The 27,701-nt window shown below is 55.8% G+C and overlaps 1 protein-coding gene across 7 annotated transcripts; it reads right to left on the bottom strand.

Moving 5' to 3' along the window:
• Nucleotides 1-2,366: 2,366 nt before the first annotated feature.
• On the bottom strand, nt 2,367-21,630 carry Relt (RELT TNF receptor). 7 transcript variants are annotated; one of them, XM_047516066.1, is made up of 11 exons: nt 21,613-21,630; nt 9,604-9,677; nt 8,118-8,192; nt 7,819-7,985; nt 7,529-7,608; nt 6,542-6,799; nt 5,115-5,195; nt 4,748-4,829; nt 4,329-4,586; nt 3,713-3,911; nt 2,367-3,568 (listed from the first exon to the last, which is right to left on the bottom strand). In XM_047516066.1, exons 2-11 carry the CDS (start codon nt 9,649-9,651, stop codon nt 3,521-3,523), a joined length of 1,296 nt encoding a protein of 431 aa, XP_047372022.1. In that variant the 5' UTR covers nt 9,652-9,677; nt 21,613-21,630; the 3' UTR covers nt 2,367-3,520. The 7 variants fall into 7 exon arrangements, with proteins under 7 accessions (XP_047372022.1, XP_047372018.1, XP_047372023.1 ...); XM_047516062.1 differs by lacking the exon at nt 21,613-21,630 and adding an exon at nt 21,240-21,378; XM_047516067.1 differs by lacking the exon at nt 21,613-21,630 and adding an exon at nt 20,976-20,994.
• Between the last annotated feature and the right edge of the window lie 6,071 nt (nt 21,631-27,701).

The following is a 27,701-nucleotide window of genomic DNA, read 5'->3' as shown; positions in this document are numbered from 1 at the left end:
GAGCACAGTACTCCCCTATGATATGGGTGTCCCTAACAACCTGGGAAGTCTGGACAGCCTCAGTCTCCACCGTGGCTGGCATGTGTAGATGCCTGTCCCCAGGCTGGTTCTGCAGGTAGGAAAAGGACATCAGAAGACCACTGTCCAGCCTTCCCCTGGGGGAAGAGGCCAAAGCAGGAGAGTGGGGGGGGGTCCATTGTCTCATCCTCACATATCCCCCCCCACCCCCCGTGAGCTGCGTATTATCCAAGCCCTAGGGTGAAGAGGGGTGGCTGGCTGGCTAAGGGAACAGTCAAGTTGGAGAATTTGAACAACAGGCAAATAGAGATGCCAAGGGCCACCCTGCAGCCCCCGGGAACATTTCCTTTGGTTCACTGGTTACATGGGCTAGTCATCTATCCTGTCCTAGATTTTGATTTGACATCCTTTATTGCTCCAAAAATTTCCTACTGATGTCCAGCATCCCTCTCTCCTTCCTCTTGTAGTATAGGTGAAGCCTTGTCTCCTGCTTCCTCAGGAGCACCCCATTCCTTTCCTACTCAACTGAGAAACCCCAAAGAGAGAAGCCTGTGCCCTGGTACCTGGGGAGAAGCAAGGGGAAGCGGAATCTCAGCATGTCTGCCCACCTTGGCTTCAGCCTAGAAGGCTTTGCTTTCTGCAAAGCCAGGATTCCTGCAGCACCAGCCTGGTCATTTATGCCTGCTTCACAAGAGGCCCAACTCACATAGGCCGGTACTCTGCACGCCTCCTTGATTACATCCAGGGTCACTTTGTAGCCCTTCAGCCTCTCTCTGGGTAGGTCCATAGTGTACATGTGTCACCCTCTGCCATGTTTTGCTTTGTTTTATTCTGGGGTGTGGGGAATTGACTCTGAGCCCCTTGCATATGAGGGCAGTGCTCTACCGCTGAGGTACATCCCTAACCCTCTTTGTTTTGAGAGAGGGTCTCACCAAGTTACACAAGCTGGACTTGAACTTTTGATCCTCCTGCCTCAACTTTTTGAGTAGCTGGGGTTACAGGCATATGCTACTGCCTCCAGCCACCTCTTTCCATCTTTAAACAAAATTGCAAACACCAGTGAAGTCCTGACTTCACTAGAAACAATCTCTCCCAGAACCTAAGGCCCCAGTGGCCATGGCCTGACCCAGCCAGGCTTCTGCATGGAGCGGTCTCCCTCAATTCACTTGGACATGGCCTTATTCTCTCACTGCTCCCAAGAGGACTCCTTCTAAATCCATGTCTACTCATGGGTTTAGTCCTCCTAGCCCAGCAGCAGCACCCGGCCTTGTAGCCCATCCTCCTTGTCACCCCCTCACCCACTTCCTAGCTGCCAGGACACCTCCTCTCCTGATTTTCTCCCTGCCAGTGCTTTCTCTGCCAGGTCCTGGAGCAGCCCAGGATCTGCTCTGGGCCCTTTCCCTGTGACATGTTCCCTCCCAGCCCAATACTGGCATACATGTCCATCTAAGTGATATTGTTGCCAACCAGGTCTGTCTCTTGAAAGCCCCAGACTTCCATGTCCAGATGCCTTAGGACACCTGCCAGGGCTGTCATAGGTGCCCCCAAGTTGGCTCTTGCCCCACATTAAGGAGCCCTAGCAGGTCTGCCCTAGGAATCCCGTGGCTCCAGCTGTTGCACTCCATCATCTCTTGCCTGGACAGCTGCAAGGGCTCCCTCACAGTACCCCCTGCTTCCCTTGACCCTGCACTCCCTGGCCAAGAGGGAGCTGATGGGTCAGGCTCCTCTCGTGTTTAGTGGTCACATTTCTGTTGGTCTGGACTTTGTACATGCTGTTCCCTCCCCATGGGGCTGTCTCCCCTTTTCACACTGTCTCCCTCCCAAGGTCTCCCTCGCCCCCATTTATCTCCAAGCACCACACCACAGCTTCCCCTAGAGCTGCGCTGTCCAATAGGGTAATCATTTGCCACGTGTGACTCTTGAGCCCCTGAAATATGCTAGTTCATATTAAGATGTGTAAAATACATAATAGATTATAAAACAAAAAAAAACCTCATTCATAATTTTATATTGATTTTATATTGCAATGAAAATATTTTGCATATACTGTTTAAAATATAGTAATATTAAAATTGAATCCACTTGCTTTTACTTTTTGGAATCTGGTTATTAGAAATTTGAATCACATATATGGCTCACTGTATTGCTGTTGGACAGCCCTCTAGGCGCCTTTGTGGGAACCAGGTGAAGTTAGGGGCCGCCTCTGGCCCATCTCCCCCACTGCTGGTGTAGGGAGGGAGGGGCCACGCGTCCAGCACACGGAGCCCAACACTCAGGGCCAAGGAGATAGGTATTGAACAGACAGATGACCTCGGGAAGGGGCACAAGGAAAAGAAGCTCCTCATACACCACGTTCCCACCTTTTATTCTTCAACAAGTGGATGGGGATGGAGATGAAAGATGACAACAGCAGGTTTTAATAAATAAGAGAAACGGGGATGGGCAGTGGGTTCGCGCCTGCACGGCCCCACATAAATAACCAGGTGGCTGAGTCAGAGTGGAGACAGACAGGGCTGGGCCAGCAGTCACCTGCGCTGTCCAGAGCTGGGGGCAGACATGCTACACCACAGGGACACAGAAACCACCTAGGCCAGAAGTGCTCTCCTGCCCAGCCAATGGTCCTCTCCCAGAAGTTCCAGAGATCTGGGGGTGTGGGGTGGCAGGGTGGTCTGGGACTCTGCACTTCAGCCTGCCCAGGTCAAGTCATTTTTCTGTTTCATTAAAAACAGCAAAGTAGGGGCAGGCACATGCAGTAAGCCCCTTCTGTAGGCAGAGCCATGGATGGGCAGCCCCATGGGGGCCTTGAAGGCAGAGGCCCCAGAAGCAGCAAAAATGGGCCAAATAAAGCTACTAATAGGAGAGGTGGCAGAGTCAAGCACCCCCCTCCACAGGACCCAGCCCTGAACCTCCAAGGAGCTGGGGAGGCCCTGGGTACTGAGGCATCATTCTCTCCTCACTTCATAGTCAGATAAACGGACCAGTGATGGCCAGGGATATACCCAGGATTAGAACCTAGGAACTCAGCCTCCCAGCCCAGGGCTTTTATATTGCCCCTTCCCTTTACAGAACCTGCTAGGAGAGGAGGAGGAGGCACATCTGCTCCAGGGCCCTGTACAGGGGCAGGGTAGCTAGTCACCAAAGTACTGGGGCACCAGGTACAGGCGCCACCCCTCGGCCAAGCCTAGACCTCTGATGGTACAGAGAACTCTGGGCTCCTACGATGTGGCCAGGGCAGGCACAGGGTTAGGGCATCCTGTAGGGGAGGAACTGGGGCAGCAGGGACAGGGGCCAGGCTCTCAATCTGCTCCTGCACACAGTGCCTGCCAACTGCCTGCCTCCTCACTGGGGCGGACGGTCCCACCTCCAGGCCTTGGCCTTTGCTGTTTTGCCTGCTGGGCCATTGTTTCTTGGTCCTTACAGTCCCAGCTATAGCTCTTCCTCCTCCAGGAAGCCTTCAGAACCTCCCAAGGCAGGGCTGAGTGTCCTCAGACAAGGCAGCCCCTCAGATGACCAGGGTGCTCTCACTAAGCCGGACCACATAGCGGTTCTCCTGGGAGATAGGGGTGAAAGGCCAAAGCTGAGTGAGGGGGCTTCTAGGCTCCAGGAAAATGGCTCTTGCCCATGGACCCCTGCATTTCCACCCCTGTTCTGCAGTTGGGGTTAGCCCAGGTACTAACCTCCTCCCAGCCCTCACCTCAGCTTTGTTCTCTGCTGGAGGCTTCAACCACTTAGTATGGCTCCCGCCACTTCCCAGCAGTGCCCGCTGCTCAGGGGGGAGGCCAGGTTGTGGGGAGTCAGGGAGATCACCCCCTGAAGGCCCAGCCTCCGTGATGGCCTTCACCTCAGATGCTGCTGAACTTGTCCGCTGCTCAGGAATTCGAGCCACACGGAACCTACAAGAAGAGGTGGTGTGACCACTCTGGGTATAGAGAGGGCAGCACCTGCTGGGGTCACACAACAGGTTCCATCTCAGGATTGGAGCCTGTTGACAGCTGTGCCTGAGCAGCTTCCCAGGCCCTCCATAGATAAGGCTTCGCTCTGCTGTTTGTGCCAGCCCCAGCACCCCCAACTCTAGGTTGCAGGTAGGTAGGCCCTTGGCTTCGGAAGCCCCAGATGCCATAGGGGCCAAGATGTGCCCTGAGAACCCAAGGGCTCCATGTGAGGTTTTGCATAGCTAGGAAATCCTGATTTCTCTCTGCCACACACCCGACTAGAGAGGCCCAGGAAGGGTAGGGTTTCCTCTAGGACCCTGCCTCCACTCAAGGCTGTCTCATCTCTCCATGACCCTGCTGCAACTGTGCCAACCTCACCTGCCCACAGACAAGATGGTGATCTCGCCCTGACGTCCTGCCTTGGCCCCAGCCTTGGGAGCTCTGGCTGGGTTGGGCAGAAGGCTGGGAGCAGGAGTGGTAGCAGCTGCGGCCTCAGGGGACAGCAGCACCTCAGGCCACTTCTTCTGGCTACAACGGGAGCAGCAGGGGCCAGAGAGTGAAGCCAGGCCCTGCACGGTGTGGAGATGGTGGCGATGAGGACAGATGTGTGGCATGCTGGGGGAGGCCGGCGGCAGCCTATGGAAGGGAACAGGAAGGAGCAGTCACCAAGGCAGCCCAGGCTCAGGGCCAGAAGACCCAAGCAGAGAGAGAAGGGGTAGAGGTAGCACATGAGGGAACAGACCAATGGTGAGCCCCCAGGAGGCAGGCTGATTATCTGAAGGCCCTGCCCCCCTCACCTGGGCACAGGCCTGTGGCTTGTCTGCACCAGCTGTTTGCTGTGGTATTCTTTCAGCAGCTCCTCCAGGGCCGCCGCATTCTCTGTGGGCAGCTGTGGTCAGAACCCAGCTCCAACCATGAGGGGAGCCCCCGTGAGCCCCAGCAGAGCCCCCGACCTACCCACCACCCATACCCAAGCTGGGCTGTGCACCTTTTCCTCCACCCCTCATCAAGCAAGACCAGAGGCACAGGGGCAGCACCTCCGTCAGTCTGAAGCACCCAGGTGTGGGGACAGGGCAGAGCAGGACAGTGACCTCACTGCCTTGCAGGCTCTGGGAGGAGACCCTCCTCTCCTGGGCACTGGGTTGGGTCAAACCATCTCCTCACCTTTCTTCTCTGTGATCAGGCGTACCAGGACCCCAATGGTGTCCTCATTGGCATCCTCAGTCCTGTAGGCAGGGTTGATACCTGGGAAAGAGAAGAGAAGGACCTTGATCCCAGGAAGCTGGGCTCCCAGGCTACACCAGGATCAACCAGCAGAGGGCACCCCGGGCCTTCCTTGAAGCCACAGCAGAGCTTGCATTTAGTTGACAGTGTGCATTTGTTTAGGTGACAGTATCCCAGGGTTCTGCACCTGCAGGTTCTAGACCTTAGCTCTGGCTCAGAGAAGCTCATCATCACTTTTACTATTGAACACTCTCTGTACCCAAAAGCCACAGGTGCTGAGTGATTTCAGGGCCATCTGAACACTGCATCCCTGCCCGCTGGGGGTGGGAGGCCGTTTCAGCCTCTTCTGGGTCGCACTGCCTCTCTGCAGTGGGCTCCTTCCTGCCCAGAACTCCAGATTTCTTTGGCAACCTCTGCCCTTCCAGGCCCATTACCTCCCTGCACACCTCCCTGTCCATGGTACTATTTAACTGAGGGCTTTGGTCAGCTTGGGACCCAAACTTCAAGAGTGTGGGAATGGGCCACTGTGATAACCGTGAGCCCAGCAGCAAAGAAAGCTCCCAAAATTTGCATCCAAGCAGCAGCCAGAGGTTAAAGGAAGTCACTAAGCTAGGAAAACAAGTGCAGTCCCAGGTAAAATGATCCTGAGTTGCCACCTGCCTGCCTGCCTTCCTGCCCTCTCCAGACTTAGGGGTTAGAAGGGGTGTTAGCAGCCCCAGGCAGCCTGGGACACTAGCATGGGAGATGCTATTTCACTCGGCCAGAAGGCCCACGGTCAGCGTATATGGAAGTGGGGCCCCTGTCCTTCAGGAAGTATTGGCCAGGTGGGGAAGAGGAAAAGGGGGTCCAGGCCCCTGGGGTAGGAGTGGGAGAATGTGCCTCTTCCTCTTTTCAGAACTTGTAATTCAAACCACAGCCTGGAGCTGTTGTAACCTGAGCTCCTTGTGGTGTCTGCCCAGGACAGCTGCCCCTTCCCACAGGATATTCCTCCAGCTACAGGCCATAGGTCAAAGGTCACTTTGAGTACTTAAAGGTCATCCAACCCTGGAACCACACACACAACTATAACCTGCACCTGCCCCCACCAAGGAATCCAGAATCCCTCAGCTGGGCAGGGCCTCAGCCAGGGTGAGAAAACAGCCACACCACTTGACCAGCTCTGCCTGTTCTGCTCGTCACCATTCTCAGACCCCTCACCTTCCTCCTGGCAGTGGCGCCTCTGCAGCTGTCTCCTCTAAGGCTCACACGCAGCACCTCCAGGAGGCCCTCCCAGTTGGCCCTCCATGGGCCTCTCCTTGCCAGGGAGATTCCCTCTGGTGGCCCCCAAGTTCCCCGGTCTCCCACCTGGACCCCAGGCCAGGCCTCACCACTGCCTCCACCTCCAGGGCCGGGCCCGACCTCCTTGTGCGCCGTGCAGTGGTAGCCCTTCCGCTTGAGCAGGTTGCACACCAGGATGCCCAGCAGCCCCATGAGGCAGAAGACAGGCACGATGGCAATGACCGCATACTGGGCAGCTGTCTCCTCAGAGCCACCAGCCCGCGTGCCGTTCCCGGGCTGTCGAGTCTCTCCACTACCGCTGGACCCTGCTGCCACCGCCACACCTCGTCGGGCCCGCCGCCCCCACTCTGAGCACAAAGATGGAGGCAAGACAGAGACAGAGACAAACACAGAGAGAGGCAGACAGGCCCAGGGCCCGAGTCAGCATGGGTCGGGTGGAGGGAGGGCTGATGGTCCAGGGAGCCCACGTCCCACCACACTGGGAGGCAAGGCCGGCCGGGGGCCCCTGCCTTTCTTCCTTTTCTGACCAGCCAATCAGCGGTCCTGAAACAAGGCTTCCTCAGGCCTCAGGACGGGAAGCCCCTCAGTGCCCTCATCACCCCTCAAGGTGGGGTGAGAGGAGCGAACAGACAGCACACATGGCACAGGCACAGGCACAGGCACAGGGACACAGAATCCTGCCTGCCTCCCCCAGGCAGGCCTTGTGAATGAGTGGCCTGAGAAGGTGACTGGCTCTGCGGTGTAGGGGGGTGTCCACGCATGCGTGCGTGTGTGCGTGTGTGTGTACATGTGAGCGCATGCATCACGTTCATTTGCAGGGTCTCATGGAGAGGACAGGGACAGGGGACTGGTCAGGATGTGAACCTCGCAAGCCCCCTAATTGTGTCCTCTGCCTACTGTATGGTTTCTGCCACTCAGAAGTAAGGCAGGTGACTGGCCACATTCTGCTGTACTCCCCCTAGCTGGCTGTCCTCCCGTGCGCTGAGAGGACCTCATTGCCCCACATGGACAATGCGGGGCTCCTGGGCTCAAGCTTGCCACACCTGTCCCTCACACACCTCCAGTCTGCCACTCACCATTACAGCCATGCATACTCAGAGATGCCCAGGAGCATGGTTGACATGGAACATGGGGAGCCCCCCGAGGGCCAATCCACCTGCAGGGAGAGATGTCACTGAGGTCCAGAAGTTTCTCCAAAAACTGTCCTTAGGCTGAATTCCTTCCTACCAGGACCCTCAATGGTCCTGCTCCATCCTGTTTCACGGATGGGAAGACTAAGATCTGCACAGGGAGGAATGAGGCTGGAACCCCAGGATCCACAGTCTGGCCTCCCAGGCATGAGCTCCCATCTCCCACCCTTGCTCACCCAGGCTGGCAGCCTCCACATAGTGTATCGTGGGTTGCGGTGCCAGCCCAGGCCTCCACCCTCCTTCGAAGGCTGCAACGGTCATGGGGCTGGCATGGGCTGGAGCCCCAGGAGGTGGAGAAGGTGCCTGGGGGGCAGGACCTGCATAATGTGCCCTGACCCTCGTCCTGTGGAAAACAAAGGGTGCAAAGGAAACCAAGAGTCAGACCTGAGGTCCCTGGGGAAGCCAGGCCTGGGACCCCGCCATCTGCCCTCAGATGTCTTCCCAGGACAGGGCAGACATGCAGCTCAATGCTCACCAGGTCAGGCTCCTCCCCAGGCGGGCACTGCCAAGGGGTCGTTGGTGTTGCAGTGGCCAGAGGCCAGGGCAGCAGCTGGAAGAAAAGCAAGCAGGAGCATATTGAGGGAGGCAGGAGTTACTGGACATGGGGTCTCTAGGGTCATCTGTCCACTATATACTTCCCGAGTCCCTAGAGGTGGAGATTGCTGACCACATAGGGCCACTCCACCCAGGCTTTGTGGACACTCTAATCTTAATCCCTCACACTGCAAGGAAAAACCTGCCCTGTCCCAGACCTGTTGCATTGCCAGTGCATGGGTAGGGAGAAAAATCACATCTGCTTTGGGAAAGTTCTGGAAAGCCCCAGACAGGGGATCAGGACCTCAAGCCCTTGGGTTTATGAATTACACCCCTTCCAGCTAACAAGACCCATGAGGGAGGAAATGCTTCCGAATTCCTCTCTGATTCTGTCCCTCTTCCTGCTGCAACCCTGCCCCCCAATCACAGCTGGACATGTCATTAACCCGCCTCTGTTTATCATCCCTGGAGCCAAGTTTGCAGCTGGTGCTTACTATTCTGGGCCCTGGGCTGAGTCTCGAGACCACATCCTCCTCCATGACCCCACCCCCCTGTGGCAAGGTCACCCCATTCACCCCTGCACCCAAACAGGGCATGGCACATTCCAAAGGAAGGGTCTTCTCAGTGTGTGTCCCAGTGCCTTCCATGGGGAGCTCCCCCTGCTTCCCACTTTCAGGTGTGAACCATCTGGCCTAAACTGCTGTGGGGAGACCACATCCTCCAATTTAGTCCAAAGCTGGTTTTGGGGTACAAGGCATAGAGCAGAGCCAGCTGCCCTGGAGGTGAAATTCACAGAGGCTCTGGGGATGTCCTCAGGCTGCAGACCTGGTTCCAGCACCTGCTAGGGCTGGGAGGCCTCCTGCCCGAGGCCAGGTGTCACACTCGCAGAATTCCAGACTCAGAGCAGAAAGATGACTCCAAACCAGATGCCAAGACCTGTCTGAGTCCAAGTCTGGCCAGATTCTCTCATTCCCAACACAGATCTCAACCCCCCGCATCGGAGGTGCCCCAAATCCCAGGCCTCTTTGGCCCAATTTCCCCAGGCTCCCCACCACCCTCTTTGCTGGGTGCTATTCCCACACCAGCTGCTGACAGGCACCTTGCCCTCAGCCATGCCAGCCTTGCATACAAATGCAAGTCCTTCCTTCTCCCTCCTGCCCCGCTGAGCAGGCTTGGTTTGAGAAAGCAGTGTCCTCTGTCTTGAATGAATTAGGGGCAGCATGGTCTTCCCTCCTGGGTCACCATCTCATGCCAGGGTGGACCAGGATGGGCTTCCTGGGGCTGGACAGCCCCAAATGCTTCCCAGGAAGAGCTGAGTAATCAAGCCTCACCCTAGCATGGGGTTCACTCCCTCCTTCCCGGAGGGCTAGGGTGCAGGGCTCAGGATTCAGTTCCTCTGGCTCCTCCCCAGCCCATGTCCAACTCACCACGAGGAGGCAGGACAGGGGCCAGTGCAGCAGGCTCAGCTTCATCATCAGGCCCTGTGGTGATCTCTTCTAGCCTAGGGGAGATGGAGGGACGACTCATGGGGCAGCTGGGCTAGAAAGGCAGCTGCTGCCCCCCAGCACTTCAGAATGACAGGACTTCACAAGGAGTTAGAAAGGGGCCCTAGAACCCCCCGGTCTAGTCTGAGCAGAGGTGGGCTGCACCATGCAGGGCCAGCCTCACTGGCCAGCCCAGGCTGGAAGAACAGAGGGCCAGTAGGTTGGGGAGGCTTCCCAGAGGAGGAAGGGCTTCCTTCCCCTTCCATAAACAGCCAGGTGCCCTGCGGCATCGCCGGGGAGCACAGGAGGAAGGAAGCGTGGGGAGGCCTGGGCTGGGGGCTGAGGAGGTTGCAGCACCTCAGCCCGGGCCTCTGCTCTCTTCTGCAGCTTTCCAGGCTCCTGCCAGCCAGAGCCCCTCGGCCCTCAGGCCGCCTGCCTCACGTTCCTCTGCCTTCACTCTCACTAGTTCTGCCCCAAGGAAGGCCCTGTCCCCACCCTTCAAATGCTTCTTTTGCTGGAAGCATCCCTAGAAGTTTTCCCCAAAGTTGAGTCTGGCTCCTATAACTCCTGTACCCCACTCCATCAGGCCTGGTCCCTTCCACCTGGCCACCCTCCATCCTCCCTCAGGGAGGGATGGAACATGTCTGCCTGCATCTCTGCCTGCCTGGCTGCAGAGGCAGACCCAAAGGGGTAGGTGGCCATGGCAGCAGAGTTCAGCCTCCCTTCCTCTCTCCCACACACCCCATGTGCCGGCCACTGCCCTCACCAAGGAAATAGGTACAAAGGAGACAGATGAGGGCCCTGTCCTCATGGATCCCCATCTCAGGGGACCCCAACACCACACAGATTAAGAGAGTGGTCATGCCAGTAAGTGGGAAGTGCCGAAAACCAAAACGAGGCAGGGTGAAGACACAGGTCACAGTGTGTGATACTTCAGAGAAACCTCAGTCGTCGCTGTCTGGCTCACTGGCCCAACCAAGACTGAGGTCCCTGGGACCAGACTGTGGCTACCTCCGGAGAAGCCCCCTGCCAGCGGACAAGTTGGAACAACAGGATAAAGGATTCAAATTAGACAACAGAAGAGACTGTTGCAGAATGAGGAAGTTCCAGGATGTACCCCAGAGGCCTGACTTCAGGGTCATAAGGGTGGCAGAAACAGTGTTCATGGGACCTGGACACAGGCCATGTGCAACCTCTGAGGCCCAAGGGCAGCTCACGGGGCTCAGAGAGCCCAGCCACTGTCCCAGGGCACCAGCAGGCTGAAGAGCCCCAACCTCTCTGATCCCAACCCTGACAGGAGATGCGCTGCCTGCAGCAAGTTCCAGGTCACATAAAAGACCCTCCCCCTGTAGGCAGCCCGGGCTTCCCGCCTGGAAAAGGAGCCGAGGGAACTGATCCACCCGCCTGACCTGGCGAGGCCCAGACCTCCGCGGGGCCAGGGATTTGTGTTACACCCAGGGAGGGGGAAGGGAGTGGTCACATCATCCTTGGGACTCTCCAGGTCACTGGCAGCCAGCCACTCTTGGCCTCAGGCCGGCTAAGGGGAAAACCAGGGACAAGGAAGCCCAGGCCACAGAGTAGGTGAAGGCTATATCTGGCAGCCAACACTCAACAGATGGCACCCCCTGACTCATCTCCTGACCTGCCCTCCTCAAATTCTGTCACAAGTCTTCTTTCAGGTTGGCCCCAGCGTCCCTTCCCCTTGCGCAGCCCAACTTCCTGCTCAAGCCCATCTCTGCGTATCCCCTCCCAGTCCTTCCAGGGACCCAACCCATAGAACTAATCACAAGCCCAAGTCCTCAGGCTGTCCCCAAGCCCACCCACAGCCCCCCTTCATGTCCCCAGATGGGCCCAGAGAGTTGGGGCAGGGGATGAAAAGAAAGAAGCAAAACAACTGCAGAATAGAGAGCCCCAGAGCCACCCCTGAACCTGAGTGGCACCTGCTGGGTGACCTGAGCCCATAAGGAGCCAGTGTGCAGCTGCTCATCTGCAGAAAGGCGTGGAGCTGTGCAATCTGGAGACTTCCAGGAGGAAAGTGAGTGTCCAGAGGCCCAGAGAGGGCCCACTCAGGCACATTCACAGACATCCGCCGCCTGGTGCCCTCGTGCCTTCTAATTACACTCCCTCTAATTACCCCAACCCTGCACTTACTCCAGTCTGGCTGCCCAGGCCCCCACACTCAGCCCAGTCTGAGCCCCAACTGGACCTGCCCGGTCAGGCATAAAAGCCCTTATGCACACGTGTGCACACCTGCTGCTCAGGGCCCCCAGTCCCCACCCCAGGTCTCCAGCACAGAGCCCTGAAACCATGACTACAGAGCAAGTTCAGAGAGAAGCCCCACAGCTGGGAGGCTGGGAGGAGGTCCCGAAGGCCCCGTCCCTACCACTCTGCCTTATCCAGAAGGCCACGAAGTTCTAGCATCTCCTGAGGGTTTCCTGGAGCACAGCTGTCAGAGATGGAGAGACTGAGGCCCAGAGAGTGCAGGGAAGTGCCCCTGGAGCCTCCCCTCCAGCTCCATGTGCCTGAGGAAGAGCCCCCCACAAGCCACACTGGGCTGGGGAAGAGGGGCCCCAAGGGTTTTAGCAGAGAAGGAAGTTAGCTCAGAGGCCACTCCTCCCCCAAGTCTGCTAGCCTGGGGCCTGTCCCCACTGCCACCAATGCCCTGTGGGACCTGAGCCCCTCACTTCTCAGGGCTCAGTCTCCTCATCTGCAGGATGGGGATATTTATCTCCCATGGGAAGGCTGTCATGAGGCTTATGAGGTAATCAGCCTAAAGTGGGTCACGGGGTTTCCTTCCAGCAGCCCCTCCCCCACCTCTGTGCAGGTTTGGTTCAGTATCCTCTGTTTACTTGCTTGTTGCCGGCTCTCCACCAGACAGCAGGAGGGCACAGATGTCTGCTTTATTCACCACAAAGCCCAGCACCCAGCCTGAGGCTAGAAGCAGGAGGCCTCCAACAGGCTCAGGAGGTCAGAAAGGGTTTCCTCCTACTTGGCCCTCCAGAAAAGTGCCCAAACAATTAGAACCAGAAATTCCCTGGATAAAAGCCAACCAGCAAAGCCATGACCAGGGCCCCAGGCTGCAGAGCCCTGAGAGGAGCAGCCCTGGAGGCCTTAGTGAAAGAGGAAGCTATGCCACCCGCCCAGGCTCAGGCAGCTTCCCCTTTCCCAGAATTGAAGCCAGTGGGGTCACCCAGGCCCCTGCCACGCCCCTCCGCTCCCCAGCTGGGCCCTCCCCTCTGCTACAGTCCCAGGTCTCCCTGGGCCTTAGCCTATCCCTCTGGCCCCCTCACCCAGCAGCAGCCTGGATGTTCCAGCATGGAGCTTGGCCCTGTGGACCAGCTCCAATCACCCTCAGAATGGCATCCCGACCCACCCTGCCAACCCCCTACACGTACACACACTCCAGCCACTTCGACCTTCTTCCCCAGGCACAGGAGACTCGGTTACCTGCTGTTTCCTCTGCCCAGAAACCCCTCCCCTCACTTGCCCAACACCTACTCTTCCCTCAGAGCTCAGCTCAAAGTCACTTCCTCCTGAAAGCCTCCCCCAACTACCACCCTGTGTACCCAGCCCCTCCCCTGCCACTAGCTGTCCTCCATGCCCAGTGCGATGCTGGGTAAGCCTGTGTTGCACTCAAGAAGGGAGGCAGAAAAGGGTGTTCTCAGCAGATGGTCCATGGCCTGCCTACGCCAGAGTAGTGAAGGCCCACGGGCAGGCAGTGGGGCAAGGCCAGGACTAGGCAGGGTGGGTGTGAACCTGCATCTGAAGCTCTGGGCTGACCTGGGTCTATATGGTGGAGTGCATCTGCCCTGCTCTGCTTGGCACTGGCTTCGTGGCTGTGGACGCCCTGCAGAGGACTGCCACGAGATAAAATGAGAGAATGCACACTAATTTCTCAGCACTGGGCTGGCAGAGTACGCCCTCAACAAGCATTCACTGCTCTTCACTGTGCCTCAGTTTCCCTGTGTGGAGGGGGAAGGGACACGTGCTTGACAGGCATGTGTGAGCACACTGAGATTCTCCTTTTACATTTATATTCAATGCTTGGCATACAGCCAGGTACAAAGGAGGTGCCTGAGTCTCTGGGGAAGGGAGGGCAGGGAAGGAGAGGAGTCTGGGAAGACTGATGGTCAGTGCCCAGGTCACACCAGTCGCAGCTGCAAGCTGAGAATCTTGCACTGTTCCCAGGGGCTACGGGAACCTTGAAGGGTTAAGCAGGGGAGGGATAGTCAAGGAACCATCTGTGTCTTGGCAGGTGCAGCGGGCTGCCTTCCAAGCAAGGGGGATGGAGGAGTGAGCAGGTGCCCACCAGGAGCAGAGCCAGGGGAAGGCAGGTTCTGTTTCCCAGCCCATGCTCCACTCCAGGGCCTGCGGACCTCCCTCAAGCCTCCAGAGGCGAGGGTTGCCTAGAAACACAGCTGGACGTGGGCCTCCCTCAGTGGTGGCCACACCAGGCAGGAAGACAAAGGCTACCCATCAATAGAAAAATCCAGGTTAGCAAGGGACCCAGTGGTTCCCTGGCAACTGGGCTGAAGTAGGGCAGCGCCCACATTGGGCGGTGCTGAGGGCAGGGAGGGACTGCCCGCTTCCCCTCCTCCCCTAGCAGGAGAAGGGACTCCTCCACTCCTCACAGCAGGGGTGAGCATTCCTGTCTTACACCTGGAGAAACTGAGGTCAGGGAGGTCATTTGGAGGTCACACAGCCAGTAAGTGCTGAAGCAGGGACGGAGGGGCGGAGGGGCCGGGACTGCCTCATTTCTGCCTCCCCGACCCTGAGGCTTAGCCCAGGGCCTGGCAGGTGAATGTTCTGAGTCTGCCAATCTGATGGCAGAGTCTAGGGAGGCAGTAACACAGTAGGTGGCTCAACCGAAGGTCTAGTACAAAGACCCAGGCAGGCCCCAGACTAGATGCTACCCCCACTTGGCAGTCTCAGGGGCCTCTGGGATTTGCCTGCACCCATGCTCATTTGTTTATTGTCCCAATCTGCCATCTCTGAAAGAAAAGGGCACTGGGAACTGTAAGAAGCACGAAGGCCGGGGAAGTCTGGGAATTCCCAGAGGGAGGAAGAGGTCCCAGAGTGTAACCCAGTTCCCAAAGGTTGCCGCTTGGGCTGGGGGGCCAGAGACGTGCAGAGGTCAGCACAGGGCCACTTGGTCAGAAGGTGCTCCTATACCCAGCCCTCTGCCAGCCTCAGGTAGCCATGACTCCAAAGCGCCAGTGCTGGACCCCTAATCCTGTACCACCACACTGCCAGGCAGCAGCTGCTGCCACCTTACCAGGAGCTGGACATGGTCTGCTCCTCAGACCTCCCGTTGCCCCTGGGCCTGCACTTCAGCCAGTCAGGTGGTGAGGTGGGCAGGTGGAGCTGAGGGGGCTAATTGGCTCCTTGAGGCTAAGGAAGGGCTGAGGCAGCCAGATCTGGCCCACCCAGCTCCTCCCCGTCTGGGTAGGTACAGATGCAATCTCTTCCCTCCTTCCGGACTGAGGCTGGGACTCGGGGAAGGGGCGTCTGAGGCTCCACAGTCATCTCTGGGGCAGAGCTGAGGCTCCCCAAGAACCCTCTCACTAAGTGCCTACCACATGCCCCATTGCCTCTCCAGGTTGGGTCCCAATTAACCCCTGAAAAACAGAGTTCCATGAGGAACTAAGTCTCAGAGAGACTAAGTAGTAGCCTTAATAATCTGGTCTCAAAAAAGACAGGGCTTGCCCACCCTGGAGTAGGGTGGGCAGTATGCAGCCCTAGCCAGTACCCCCCAGGCCTGGCGTCCCCACTGCCCCCACATGGCCTGTTTCTAGTTTGCCACCAACCTCTTGGTGCCATGGGCCAGTCCTAGAATACCTCCTCTCACCTCAAAACAGGACAGCAAGTGATCCAGGACAGACTGGAGGACACCCCACTGTAGTTCCCGCTTACGCTGCTGCTACCTCTTCCTCCAAGAAGTTACTTGACCTCCAGGCCTGTTCATACTCTTGATACTGAGTCACTCACTAATATGCCCAAGCAGCCCAGTCTGCTCAGCATGGGCCTTTCCTACACCCCAACCTGGCTGACTTGGGCAGAGGCTTTGGGAGAGACTGAGGGGAGACCACAGCCCCTCCTGCACCATTCTCCAATTCCCCCAGGCCAAGGGTATTGGAGAAAGGCTCCCCTTGAGGCCCTACCCAACAGAGCTGTGCTAAGGCCTATGGTGAGTGTATGGGTGACAATGGAGTTAGGAGGGCATGGGGCTGGGCTCTGGAACATTACAACAGGGCTCAAGCTTTGGTTCTCTTGCCTAGTAGATCTGTGACCTTGGCAGGTCACTTACCTCTCTGAGCTTTAGGATCCTCCTCTGCAAGCAGAGGTGCCAGTCCCTGCCTCATGGGATGCTGAGGAGATAAGCAGAGCCATTATTTAGTGCTATCTGGGGATTACCAGTTCTCACAAAGGCCAGAAAAGGAACCCAGGCCCTGAAACAAGCACTGTCCAGCCAAGGTCATCCAAAAGACATGGGTGCAACAAGGGCACTTTGGGGAACCCAATGTAATCCCAGCAGCATGGGTAGTGTGCTTGGTCTCACTGAGAGGACCCTGGGTGCTCATTTCCCAGCTATCAGGCCTGTGCCCACCTGCTTCACCAGCTGACACCACAGTCAGGAAGGTGGATGTGTTGTGAGCAGATGGTTCAGAATGCCGACCCACCTGCCCAAGTCTCAGTTTCTCCTCTGTAATTTCAGGCAATTGTGCCTATTCAGCTAGCCTCGCTGTGTGGTGGGGGACCCAGAATTCACAGGCAAATGGTGATTCTTACAATCAGGCCTAAGTCCAGATGCCCTCTCCCGCAGGAAGCTCCCTGCTGGGAGGACCTCCCAGCATTCAGTTCTCAGTCTCCTTTGACTCCTGCTGAAGTGGGAAGGCTCTCTGAGGGAAGTAAGTGGTGCATGGTGCGTATGGGAGGTTGGGCCCACTGCAGGTCCCCTTTGCTCTCACTGTTCCTTCTCACAGTAAGTATGTGCAGGGCCAAGCTTAGTCCCTCCTTCTGGAAACCCTCCTTCCTTCTCTTTCCACCACCCTCAGACCCTGCCTCTAATTGGCTGTGGAGGCCTCCTCCATCTATGCCAGCTAGCCAGAGAACACTCTCACAGCCACATGGTCAGTTTATTTATAGAGCTCACATCTTTCCCAGGGTGGCCCAAGAAAGAACTCTGGCCTTCAAGGCTCACAGACCTGGGTTTGGATCCCAGGGACAATAGGGTCTTGCAAGGGTTTCTCCCCCTCTGAGCCTTGGTTTGCATGCCTGTGCCTGGAGGACGGATGACACTCTCAGACTGAGGCTGAGATGGGACAGTCTCGGAGTCTTAATGGCAGGGCTGGGCACACAGCAGGGACACAGCACTGGTTCCTGTCTCTCTGCTACCCCAGTCCTACCCGGAAATACCAAGCCTACGCCTACACACAGAAGCACAGTGCACTGTGGGTGCTAGATCTGCCCAGAGACCACATCCCAGCACCCACCCACCGATCCATAGTTGGGGAGGGAGCTAGATGGTCTTTCCTGGATGATCTCAGGCAAAATCCCTCCTTTCTGCTCCATTCTCCTGCTCATATGAAGGCTTCACCTAGCTAGGTGCTGAGAGCCCCATCATTTCCCCCTCCTGCTTTGGGTAGGCCAGCTGGAGACCAGACCAGGAGCTGGGCAAGAGGTGGTGTGTTAGACTGCAGCATGGGGACTATGATGCAAACCAGGACTGCTCCCTTCTGCTGAGTCTCAGCTCCTTCATAACAACTCGGAAAGGAGGGGGCCCCCATCAGTGCTGCTAGGGGAGATGCTAAGCCCAGGGCCCACACAATAGGACATCATTGAGGACAGTTTTCTCTACTGGCCTAGAATGAGGGCCTTCTCTGAAGAGGGCCATGGTTAGCACCAAACTTGTCCCATACCTAGAGAGTGGCCTTGAGTTTTGGGCCCTAACCCCCAGCACACTACTTCAGACCATGGTGAGCCTCAGAGACCATGGGTACAAACCCTGCTATGTATTCAGGCACATGTATCCTAAGTGGCTGCCCTTCCTCAGGAGACACCTTGCCAGCACAGATATGGCAGTGGGGGTGGGCACAGACTGCTGGTCAGGACAGCCACAGAGTTGGGTGAGCAGTGACCATAGGTGCCTATTCTCCAAAAGCAAGCAGAATAACTGGCAAGTGGATCCAACAATGAAAAGGAACTGAGGGTGGACTCAGAAGCTTCCTGAGTGAAGTGGGCTGAATCCTAAATGGCTGGGAGATTTCTAGAAAGAGGGGCAATAAAAGCAAAGGTAACGCAGACCTGAGGGAGGGATGTGGGTGAAGATGCAAAGTTAAAAGGTCTTAGAAGGAAAGGCCTCACAGCCAAGAGGAGTTTGGACTTTATTGCGCATGCAAAAGTCAACAGTCCCTTTAGGGAGGTCACTCTGGCAGTATGGAAGGATTAGAAATGGAGGCAGAGAAGCTAGGAACAAGAGTCTGGGCCCAGAGGGCAGGACCAGAGCCAGAATGTAAGAGCAGTCTGGTTTTGTGAAGGTGTGTTTTAGGCCTGCTTCCCAAGCTGGCCATTGTCCAGCTGGCCAGAGAATAAGTGGCAGGGCAGAAGGCGGATACCCTGTCTGGAGTGGGAGAGCCAGAACAGCAAGGCTTGGGGGCCTTAAGTAAGTCCCTGAAATTCTCAGAACCTCAGTTTCTCCCTTTGTAAAATAGGGCTGGACCTGCTGGTTCTGCCTCCTGGCCCTATGAGTAGAGGGGATGCTGCTGCCCCTCAGTGTCTCCCATGCTTGGCCAGACAGGCACCTCCCTCCAGCAACTATCACATTAGTCCCAACTGGGGTCACAAGTGGAAACCCAACCTGGCCCCACTGTCATCCCAAGTTCCCAGAAAGGTCTGGTTTGGGCAGGGCGCAGGATGGAGCTGGGGAGCCTCCACTGAGGCTGGGGTGAGGAGCAGTTAACCCTTGGTTAACCCTTCTTCCTCTCTCTTCCCCTCCAGGGCTGTGAGCTATTTCCACCTCTTTGCTGGGGATGGAAATAACTTGGGCTCAGCCCCTAGAGACCAAGACAGCTATTTTCATCAGCCCCAAGAAACAGAGCTCCAGTCATTCCAAAGAAGACCAAGGGACATACTGATGCCCAGCCCCAGCTCTAGACCAAGCAATGACAGTGGTCAGAACTAGAAGGGGCATCTGGGAAGAATGGGGAGAAGGGCCCAGAGAGGGTAGGGCACCAGTTCAAGGTCAGTCAGTCTGCTCCCAATCACAGCAGAAGGGAAGCGTGAGGAAAATACCTCCAGAGCAACAGCAATGATGGGGAGGGGTCCTCTCAGGTATGGTGAAGGTCAATTATCCCTGCCACCCTGGAATATTCTGCTAACTCCAGACACTCCCAAAGCCAGTGCAGTTCTAGAAGGCAGAAGACAGGCCTTTCTGGTGACATCTGGCCAAGGGTGAGGGCTGAGGGAGGAAGAGGAAGAGGAAAACCATGTAACCCACCTGACTCCAATGTTTCAGACATGGGTGCACACACGCATGACACTCGGAACAAAAGGGAACACTCTGGGAAGGCCATACCTACCAGCCCAGGTAAGCCACAAGCAGGAAGGTGGTTTGACCCTGTGAGGCCAAGCACCTCATAAGGTCAGAGGACCTGAATTCCACTCTCACCACTGTCCTGATTCTGTGACTGTGGGCAAGCCACTCTGCTTCTTTGAGCCTCAGTTTCTTTCTCTGAAATAATCACCAAATCTCAGAACCACTGTGAGAATTAAATGAGATAGTACACTATAAAGTTTAAGACAGAGCCTGGTACTGTGTCCTTTCACATTTTCAACATTTCAACAAAATCAACGTTTTCAGAGGATGGCAGCAGAAGACAGAACTTCCAGATCCTACCTATAGCAGGTGCTATATTCCAATCACTGCCACCTTCTGGGCCAGGGAGACAAATTTCCACCTTCCCTGCATAAGCCCCTAAGACCCTCTTGTGAGAGTATGGGTCTCAGAGCAGCCTTGTCCAGATGGTGAAGGGGCCCTGTTCCAGCTCTCCAGCCAGAACTTAGTCTCCCTGACCAGACTAGTGCCCCCTCTTCCTCCAACCAGGGTGTTGAAGAAAGAAGACCTAAGTAAAGAATGTTTATGGTCAGGATTTCAGGATCCATGTTGTCTAAGGGTTCAATTCAGAACAGAGGACCAGGCTGTCTTTCAGGGAGAGTCTGGAGTCTCCTTGATCAGTTTTGGACAAGTTGTGCTTTCAACCCTCTCACTAACACCTGGTACAACCCCTGGACCACTGTGTCCCCAGCAAAAGCCTGCCCTCAACCCCCACTGCAGCCTTTCTGCCTGAAGGGAGGGAAGGGAGAACAGAGGCAGTTGACCCAAAAACAATAGAGGATCCCAAAGTGATGATTCACAGTCCATTCACAGTCTGACACCTCAGTGTGCAGGCAGGGGAGACTGAGGCCCAGCGGGGGCAGGTCTGAGGGCAAGGCTGAGCCTGGGCACACAGACAACACAGGTTACCAAGGGCAGAGCTCTACTAGGTGTGGGACTTCAACGTGTGTGAGTGTGAGAGACACTGTGGGGTGTGAGGTGGAGAAAGCCTACTACAGGGCCTCTCAAATGCTGCCAGAGGTTGCCCCAGCCTTGGCCCCCTCTCCACTGCCAGGGCATGTCCCTCAGACTCCTGAGAGGTGCCCCCCAACACCTCCAGGAAAGACCCAACTTCCTCGTCTCCCATTTGCTGAGAGGTATCTTAAGTCCCTCCTCTTTCTGCCTCTTACTCATTGTCCTAAGGCAGGCGCCAGACTATACACACACACACACACACACACACACACTGACACTACTTGACCCTGCACGGCTATGGCCCCAGTGATCCAGAGCTAGTTCTCAGTCACTTGGGGTTCCTCTCCTCTATCTTACACTCATTAACCAGTGTTCCTGGCCCTACTCTGCTTACACCGCAGGCCACACACAGTGACCCCAGTGACCCAGGACCTCTCCCCACTCCTTTCTCTTTCTCTCTGCCTGTCTCACACAGAGCCCCTCTGTGTCGCCTGCTCGGCTCGGCGTCACCGCCCAGTATCCCGGCCACACGTTCGCCCAGGACAGGCCGCCTCATGCGCCGTGTCACCCACAGTCACGGGCTGACACCGTTTAGACCCCCCCCTCCCGCCCGCCGCAGTGGCACCGAGACGCCGCTGTCCTGTCCCGCACCCTGCCCTGGTCTGGGTCCAAGTTTCCCGGGCCAAGGGCGCCTCTGGGCCCCGCCGGTCCCTCACACGGCAAGTTACGCTGCTGCCTCTCCGCGCACCTTCTAACAGCTACTGCGCAGGGCCGGGTCCCGAATCGCGGCCGCAGGACACGCAGTCCTGGGCCGGGGGCTCAGAGGCCGGCGCGGTCGGTGCGCGGGAGGTGTCGGGACAGGACGCGGGGAGGCGGGACGCGGGGCGGCGGGCTGCGGGCATGGATTGCTGCATTCGCCACGGCGGCGAACTTCTTCGGAGACGCAGGGAGGCAGGGCGCATCTCGCTGGCCTGGCCGCAGACCCTGGTTGCCGGACCCACGCTCCCCTTACCTGGCCGCGGAAACTCCTGCTCCGCTCCGGGTAGGACGTGGCGCCCGGGCCCGGCTCGGCGAGCGCACGGAGGCAGCGCAGCCTGCGCGCCTTTTGAATGAATTGCCGGCCGGGCCGGGAAGGTGCTCGGCCCGCCCCCCGCGTCACGGCCGCCGGCCCCGCCCACAACGTCAGAGTCTGGGCTCGCGGCCCGGAGCCCCCAGCCCAGCAGCTGCAGAAAAGGCTCGCCACTCTCCCACCCGGCCGCGCTGCTCTACGTTGCCATCTTTCGAGTCCCCCGAGGAACTGCAGGGGCTGCGCGGGACCAGGAGGCGGGGAAAGGAGTTTGGCGAGACTGGAGACTTGGATGCTGCTGGGGTCTTGTCTCCATTACCTGTTTAATCAGGGCTACGGCTGCCCCTTCCTCGTCCTTTCCTTCCTGCTGGAAATTGGAGCCACTTTGCCCTGTTTGATGAGACCTAGGCCCACCCCTAAGGGGAGCCTATAAAGGAGGCCCATCAGGTGGGCTTCCGCACTTCCCTCTGGGACCAGCCCAAATCCCCACCCCTCTTTGCCAGGGTAGTTAGTCCCTCAGTTCAGCAGGACAGGTGACACTCCTCTCTCCCAAACCACCAGCTATCCCATCCTGCTCATTTCCATTGCTAACCATCAGAGGGCCCAGTAGGGCAGTGACCAGGGACATGGTTGCACAAGCCCCAGGGCAGTATTCATATTGTATTCACTGTTCTGTACATTGTGCCCCTGTGAGAAGTGGTGTGCCAGGACTGGCGGCAGCAGCCCAGCAAACTGAGTGCCCCCTTGCTCAGTGCCGTTCAGGGGATCTCAGGTGGCTATCCCCGGAGAGCAGGGCGGGAGGAGACAGCAGGGAGGGCCAAGTGCTGGGGGCAGAGGCCTGGCCGGGGTCAAGATAATCACAGCTCATGAAGGAGGTGGAGGAAGGTAAATGAGACTGTTGAGGATAAGTGGGCTGGCGGTGGGTTCTAAACAAACTGAGTCATAGAATCTGAGCCACATAAGGGAGAGGAAAGGTCAGGTCCCTAGGCTCCAGGAAATTCCAGGAGGAGAACTGGACACCGATAAGGTGAGGGGGGCAAGGGAAAAGTTTCCATTTCCCTGGCCATGCCTGCAGGGGGGAAGGGCAATAGGAGCTCCAGGTTACTGATGTTGGGGTCCTGGTCCCAGCTGTCTCCACTATCAATGGAGATCCCCCAGGGTTGGGGACAGGGATCATCCCTGGGCCTCACATCCCAGTCCATAGAGGAATCCCTGAAAGGCTCATTCTGGGTTCCAGATCAGCCCTTCTACTCTCAGAAATGTTTTCTTGATACGGGGACTTTCCATACTCCAGTTCCAAGTTCTAGAGTCAAATGGTAGCATTTTAGGTACCATTTAAAAAACCAAATGGAGATATGCTTTTTGGTCAAGGAGCACTGGCAACTAGTCAGACCTTCCAGAGAGGATCTGGGCCACTCTACTACCAGCCTTCTGGGAAGCTTTAGTTAAATCCCCTCCTCCCAACTCAGTTTCCGCATCTGAAAACTGGGGTAAAAAAACTATTCTAGTTTTCTGTGGAAAGAGGCTACCTGCCTACTGTGACTCCATAGAGCAGGTTCCTAGAGCCACAGTTGGCACATTTCTCACCCTGCACCCCTCAGTTATGAAGGAGCCTAATTATTATTTACTCTTGGTCATTTGGGCCAGTTCCTCCTCCAGCTAACTCTGACTTCCAAGCTACTTCAAGAAGAGCCCTTCCCTGAGAGTCTGAGAGTATCTGGTGGCTCTGTAGTGAGGGAAGGAGTGGTGGAGGTCACAGACAGGTATAAGCTAGCTTGTCTTGGAGCTTGAAGAGTCAGTCTCTAAGACAAAGGACTTTAAAATCCTGGCATCTCAGGTGAACCCATGGAATCTTGGCATTAGAATCTCTGAGATCAGAGACTATCTTTTTGAACTTCCTACAGTGCAGCTGGGGCAGTGAGACCAAAGAAGGCCCATGCCTCATTATATGGCATAGCATGAGGTCCCAGTAAGTTAGGATGAGCTGTGATGGTGACCTGGAGGCAGGGGTGTGGGCTCCATGTCCCAGCAAGGCCCTGCCTGGGATAGGGATCCTGGGTTGCAAGATCTGAGCCACCAGGGTTCTTTGGGGAGGTGTGGTCCAGACCCTGCCCTAGGACCTGAATCCCCACTGGTGAGCCTTGAGTTCTGGCCCTGGCCTTACTGGCTCCTTTGTGGAAGGCCAACACTCTCAGGTATCTTTCCCAGGCTTTGGCCCTGCTGGCCCACCTGACTGGTGGAAGGCACATGTGGGGGCCTCTTGGTCCCATGGTGGGTCTGAGAGGAACCCAGAGCCATGGACTGCAGGTAGTGGGACTGGTGGGATCCCTGGGGACTATCCAGGTCAGACTTATAGTCCACTTACCCTCTGGTCCTGAAGCATTAGTCAGTCAAGGGCTAGGGGTTACGTGGCCATACCAAGGGAGGCAGGTGGCTTGCTGGAGCATTTGAGATTAAGGGTCCTGGAGAAGAGAAATTTGGGGGGAAATGGAGGAATACATGCTTTGATGTCACACAGATAAGGGTCAAGTCCAGGTCTGCCACTACCAGGCATTGGTGGCCTTAGGCAGGTGACTTCACCTCTCCAAGTGCAAGCTCACCCACTCAGAATGTTATGAGGATCTGCAGAGGCCCCATGTTGGGGGCAACAGCTTCTTCTAGACCACTGGCTCTAGAGCCCCAGTCTACTCCTTCTCCTCCCCTCCCCACCCTCAGTGTTGCTCTGAGCACCTTTCCACATCCTGGCTTCAGGACCTTCACCCTCATTTATTCCTGATGCCTGCTCACCATCTCTCCCTGACCAGACTGGGATGCCCACTCACTGGACTTTGCTGGTCAGGGTTCCTCATTGGCTATAATTGGGCCCAAAATAGCACTTCCCCTTCCTGCAGTCAGCCCGTGGCTTAAGGTTTGTGAGGACAGAGAGAAATGTGGTGTTTGGCAGCCAAGCAAAAGACGTGAAGGGCTCTCAGAGGTCAGCTGGGTCCTGAGAGGAACAGGCACTTGCCTCAGGTCACACAGTAAGGAGAGGCCAGGGTTGAAGCTTGTGTTCAGGTTCCAGGTCACCCATTCTCTCCTCCCACCAATCTCTCTGGACCTACAGACTAGTGTGCTGAGGCTGGTTTCGGGTGTGTGACAGGGCCAGCTAATCTAGTTTTCTTTTCTTTTTTTTTATTTTGTACCAGGGATTGAACCCAAGAGCACCTAACCACTAAGCCACATTCCCCGGGCCATTTTATTTTGAGACAGGGTCTTGCTAAATTGCTCAGGGCCTTGCTAAGTTGCTGAGATGAGCTTTGAACTTGGGATCCTCCTGCCTCAACTTTACAGGTGTATCTAGCTTTCTGCCTCCCCTGGTCTCTAAGGGTCATTTCCTGACTTTTTTTTTTTTTTATATATTTTTTTTTAGTTGTCGATGACCTTTATTTTATTTATTTTTATGTGGTGCTGAGGATCGAACCCAGTGCCTCACACACAGTAGGCAAGCGCTCTGCCCCTGAGCCACAGCCCCAGCCCCATTTCCTGACTTTTCTGACCATAGAAAACCTTCCTGCCCTGGACTCTCTTTCCTACCCTCAAAGCTGCCTTACTGTGTGACCTCAGGTAAACCCCTGTTCCTCCCTGTGCTTCATCTTCCCCATAAAGTAGTAGATGGTCTAGCTAAACCCTGCCCTCTGTCCCTGGCTCAAGGGAACACCTGGAGAAACCCCTTGATGATCTTTGGTCCCTTCTCCCCTCCTCTGGGATCAGGGCTGCTTTAAGGAGCATGAGCTAGATACCTTGTGAGTGGCTAAATGGCTGCTCAGGTTGTCTCTCTTGTCTGAGCATCACATGGGGCCATCTTTCCTCTCTTCCATGAGCAGAGCAGACATGAATCCAGATTCTAGCCCTTTGGAGTGGGTGACTTTGAGGAAGCACTTAACCTCTCTGAACCTCAGTTTCCTCCTCTGAAGAAGGGTAATAATGTACTAATCTCCCAGGACCACTGTGAGGGTGAGATGATCCAGACCCTTGGCTTGCAGAAACAATAAATGAAGCTGGGGTTATTGTTCTGTTGCATTTTCTGTTGGCCGGATTTTCCAGATTTAATTCAACAATGACGCATTGAGCACCACTGTGTGTTAAGCATTACTGCAGGTTTTAGAATGGAACACAGAACAAGAAATCCCATCTTGCTGAGCTCCCATCCTGTTTCCCCTGCCTTTCCCTCTTTTTCCTATATCAGGACCCCGCCCACCAGGCTCCTGACGCCTCCCTGCCCTTGTTCAAGTGTTGCCTCTTAAAGTCAAGCCAAGCCCCACTTTCTCCCACCAGCTGGCAAAGCAACCCTGTGGTTCTGAAGCCAGGGAGAGTAGAAGGGGACCTTCTGAGGTCATGGAGCGTTCTCTTCCTTGACCTGAGTGTGTGTACTTTATGAACATTTGCTGAGCTGCACACTACTTTTGGTACTTTCTTGTAAAAATGTACTCCATTAAAGTTCCCTATAAAAATACTGATCATTAGCTGGGTGTGATGGCACACACCAGTAATCCCAGCAACTCGGGAGGCTGAGGCAGGAGGATTGCAAGTTCAAGGTTAGCTTGGGTGACTTTGTGAGGCCCTGTCTCAAAATAAAATAAAGGACTGAGGGTGTGGCTCCATGGTAGAGTGCCCCTGGGTTTAAACCCCAGTACCACAGGAAAAAAACAATGAAATTTGATACCCGTGTCCCAGGTTCCCAAGGTTCCAACTTGGTCTGGGATGCATCTGACTCCATCCCTACCCCCCCGCCCCCAGCTGGGTGATTATGTGCAGTCCAGGTTAAGAACCATCTAGAGAGGCAAAATCCTCCTGGGTCTGGGGCCTGTTCCTCCAAGACCTCCTTGCCCATAGCTGACTGGCTTAGGCTAAGCACCTGATCAAGGGCCATGGGCCCTGGAAGAGGGCTTTTTAGGTACCAGCAGGCTGAGCCACTCCCATGCCTACTGGGTACTCAGGCTCGGAAGATGGGAGTGATCTGGTCTTGGGTATCTAGTACTGAAACTGAAGTCTGTTTGGGGTCCCTGATGAGGGGGCACAAGTCCTGAGACAGCAGAAGCTGTGAAGTTGTGAAAGCAGCAGTCAACTGGTGGCAACAGAGAAGCCAGAGGTCCTGATTTTGTTCTTGGCGATATTGGGGATGGAACCCAAGGGAGCACTTTACCACTGAGTCACACAACCAGTTCTTTTCATTTTTTTTGAGACAGGATCTCATTAAGTTGCTCAGGCTGGCCTCAAATTTTTTTTTTTTTTTTTTTTTTTTTTTTGGGTGCTGGGGATCGAACCCAGGGCCTTGTGCTTACAAGGCAAGCACTCTACCGACTGAGCTATCTCCCCAGACCCCTGGCCTCAAACTTTTGATCCTCCTGCCTCAGCCCCCCAAATAGCTGGGGTTACAGATGTGTGCCACCAAGCCTAGCTTCATGGGTCCTGAGGTGGAGCTCCACTGTCTGCACCACAGTACCCTCTGAGAGCTATTTGCTGCTGGTTAATGTCTTCACCAGGAAGCACCGCTCTACTTCAGAGGCAGAGGGAATCTCTTCCTTGTAATCCCAAGACCTATGAACATGGGGCAACTGTCCTGTTCTGGAAGGGATTATCAGTCCCATTTTACAGATGAGGAAGTGGAGTCTCAGAGGGGTACAACTATCCAAAATCACACAGCTACTTAGTGGCAAAGTCAACAGGGTCTGTCCAGCCTCAAAGCCTATGATCCTTCTGTTATGTTTCATCTTAAATTTTACATAAATGTCACCTCCTACTCCAAAATATATCTGTGCTTAATACAACCCCAGCAAGATGCTACCCAGTCCTGCAGGTGTACCACAGTGTGAAGGCCTCTTTGTCCTTACATGGAGTAGCCCTGTGTTGGTGGACCTCTGCATTCTTGTGTCTGACTTAATGACACAGCTCTTTGGAATAGAGTTGGACAGACTTGGATTCTACCCCTGCTTGGAGGTCTGGGCTCACCTTGGCCTTGGTCAGGTTCCCCAGCCATGAGGCTTTGCTGGAGAACATGGTTTCCTAAAGGAGCCTAGGTTCCCAGTGCCTGGTTCTTTTGCCTGCAGTATGTCAGCTTGATTCCCAAACTCTGTCCTGACTGACTGACCAAGCAGCTCTTGACTGACACTAAAGCTGCACCCTTGTGATGCCTCTATTATGTCATACTTGCACATGTGCTCTGTAAGGGATTCCACCCCTAGACCTGGTTAGCTGGACTACCAAAACTCCTTCATTTTTATGATAAGGAAACTGCTGCCCAAAGAGTGGCAGGACCTGGCAGCCTTGCCACCCCATGCCACTTCTAGGTCTCGAAGGTCTCCCTTCTACCCAACGGAGTCACTGTTGGAAGACCATGACTAGGAGACAGGAGGTCACTATGGCCACCAA

Source organism: Sciurus carolinensis, chromosome 11 (genome assembly GCF_902686445.1).
Source record: "Sciurus carolinensis chromosome 11, mSciCar1.2, whole genome shotgun sequence".
NCBI classification, from domain to species: domain Eukaryota; kingdom Metazoa; phylum Chordata; class Mammalia; order Rodentia; family Sciuridae; genus Sciurus; species Sciurus carolinensis.
Note: the sequence above shows the minus strand (reverse complement) of the source record. Positions and strands in the feature narration are given on the sequence as shown.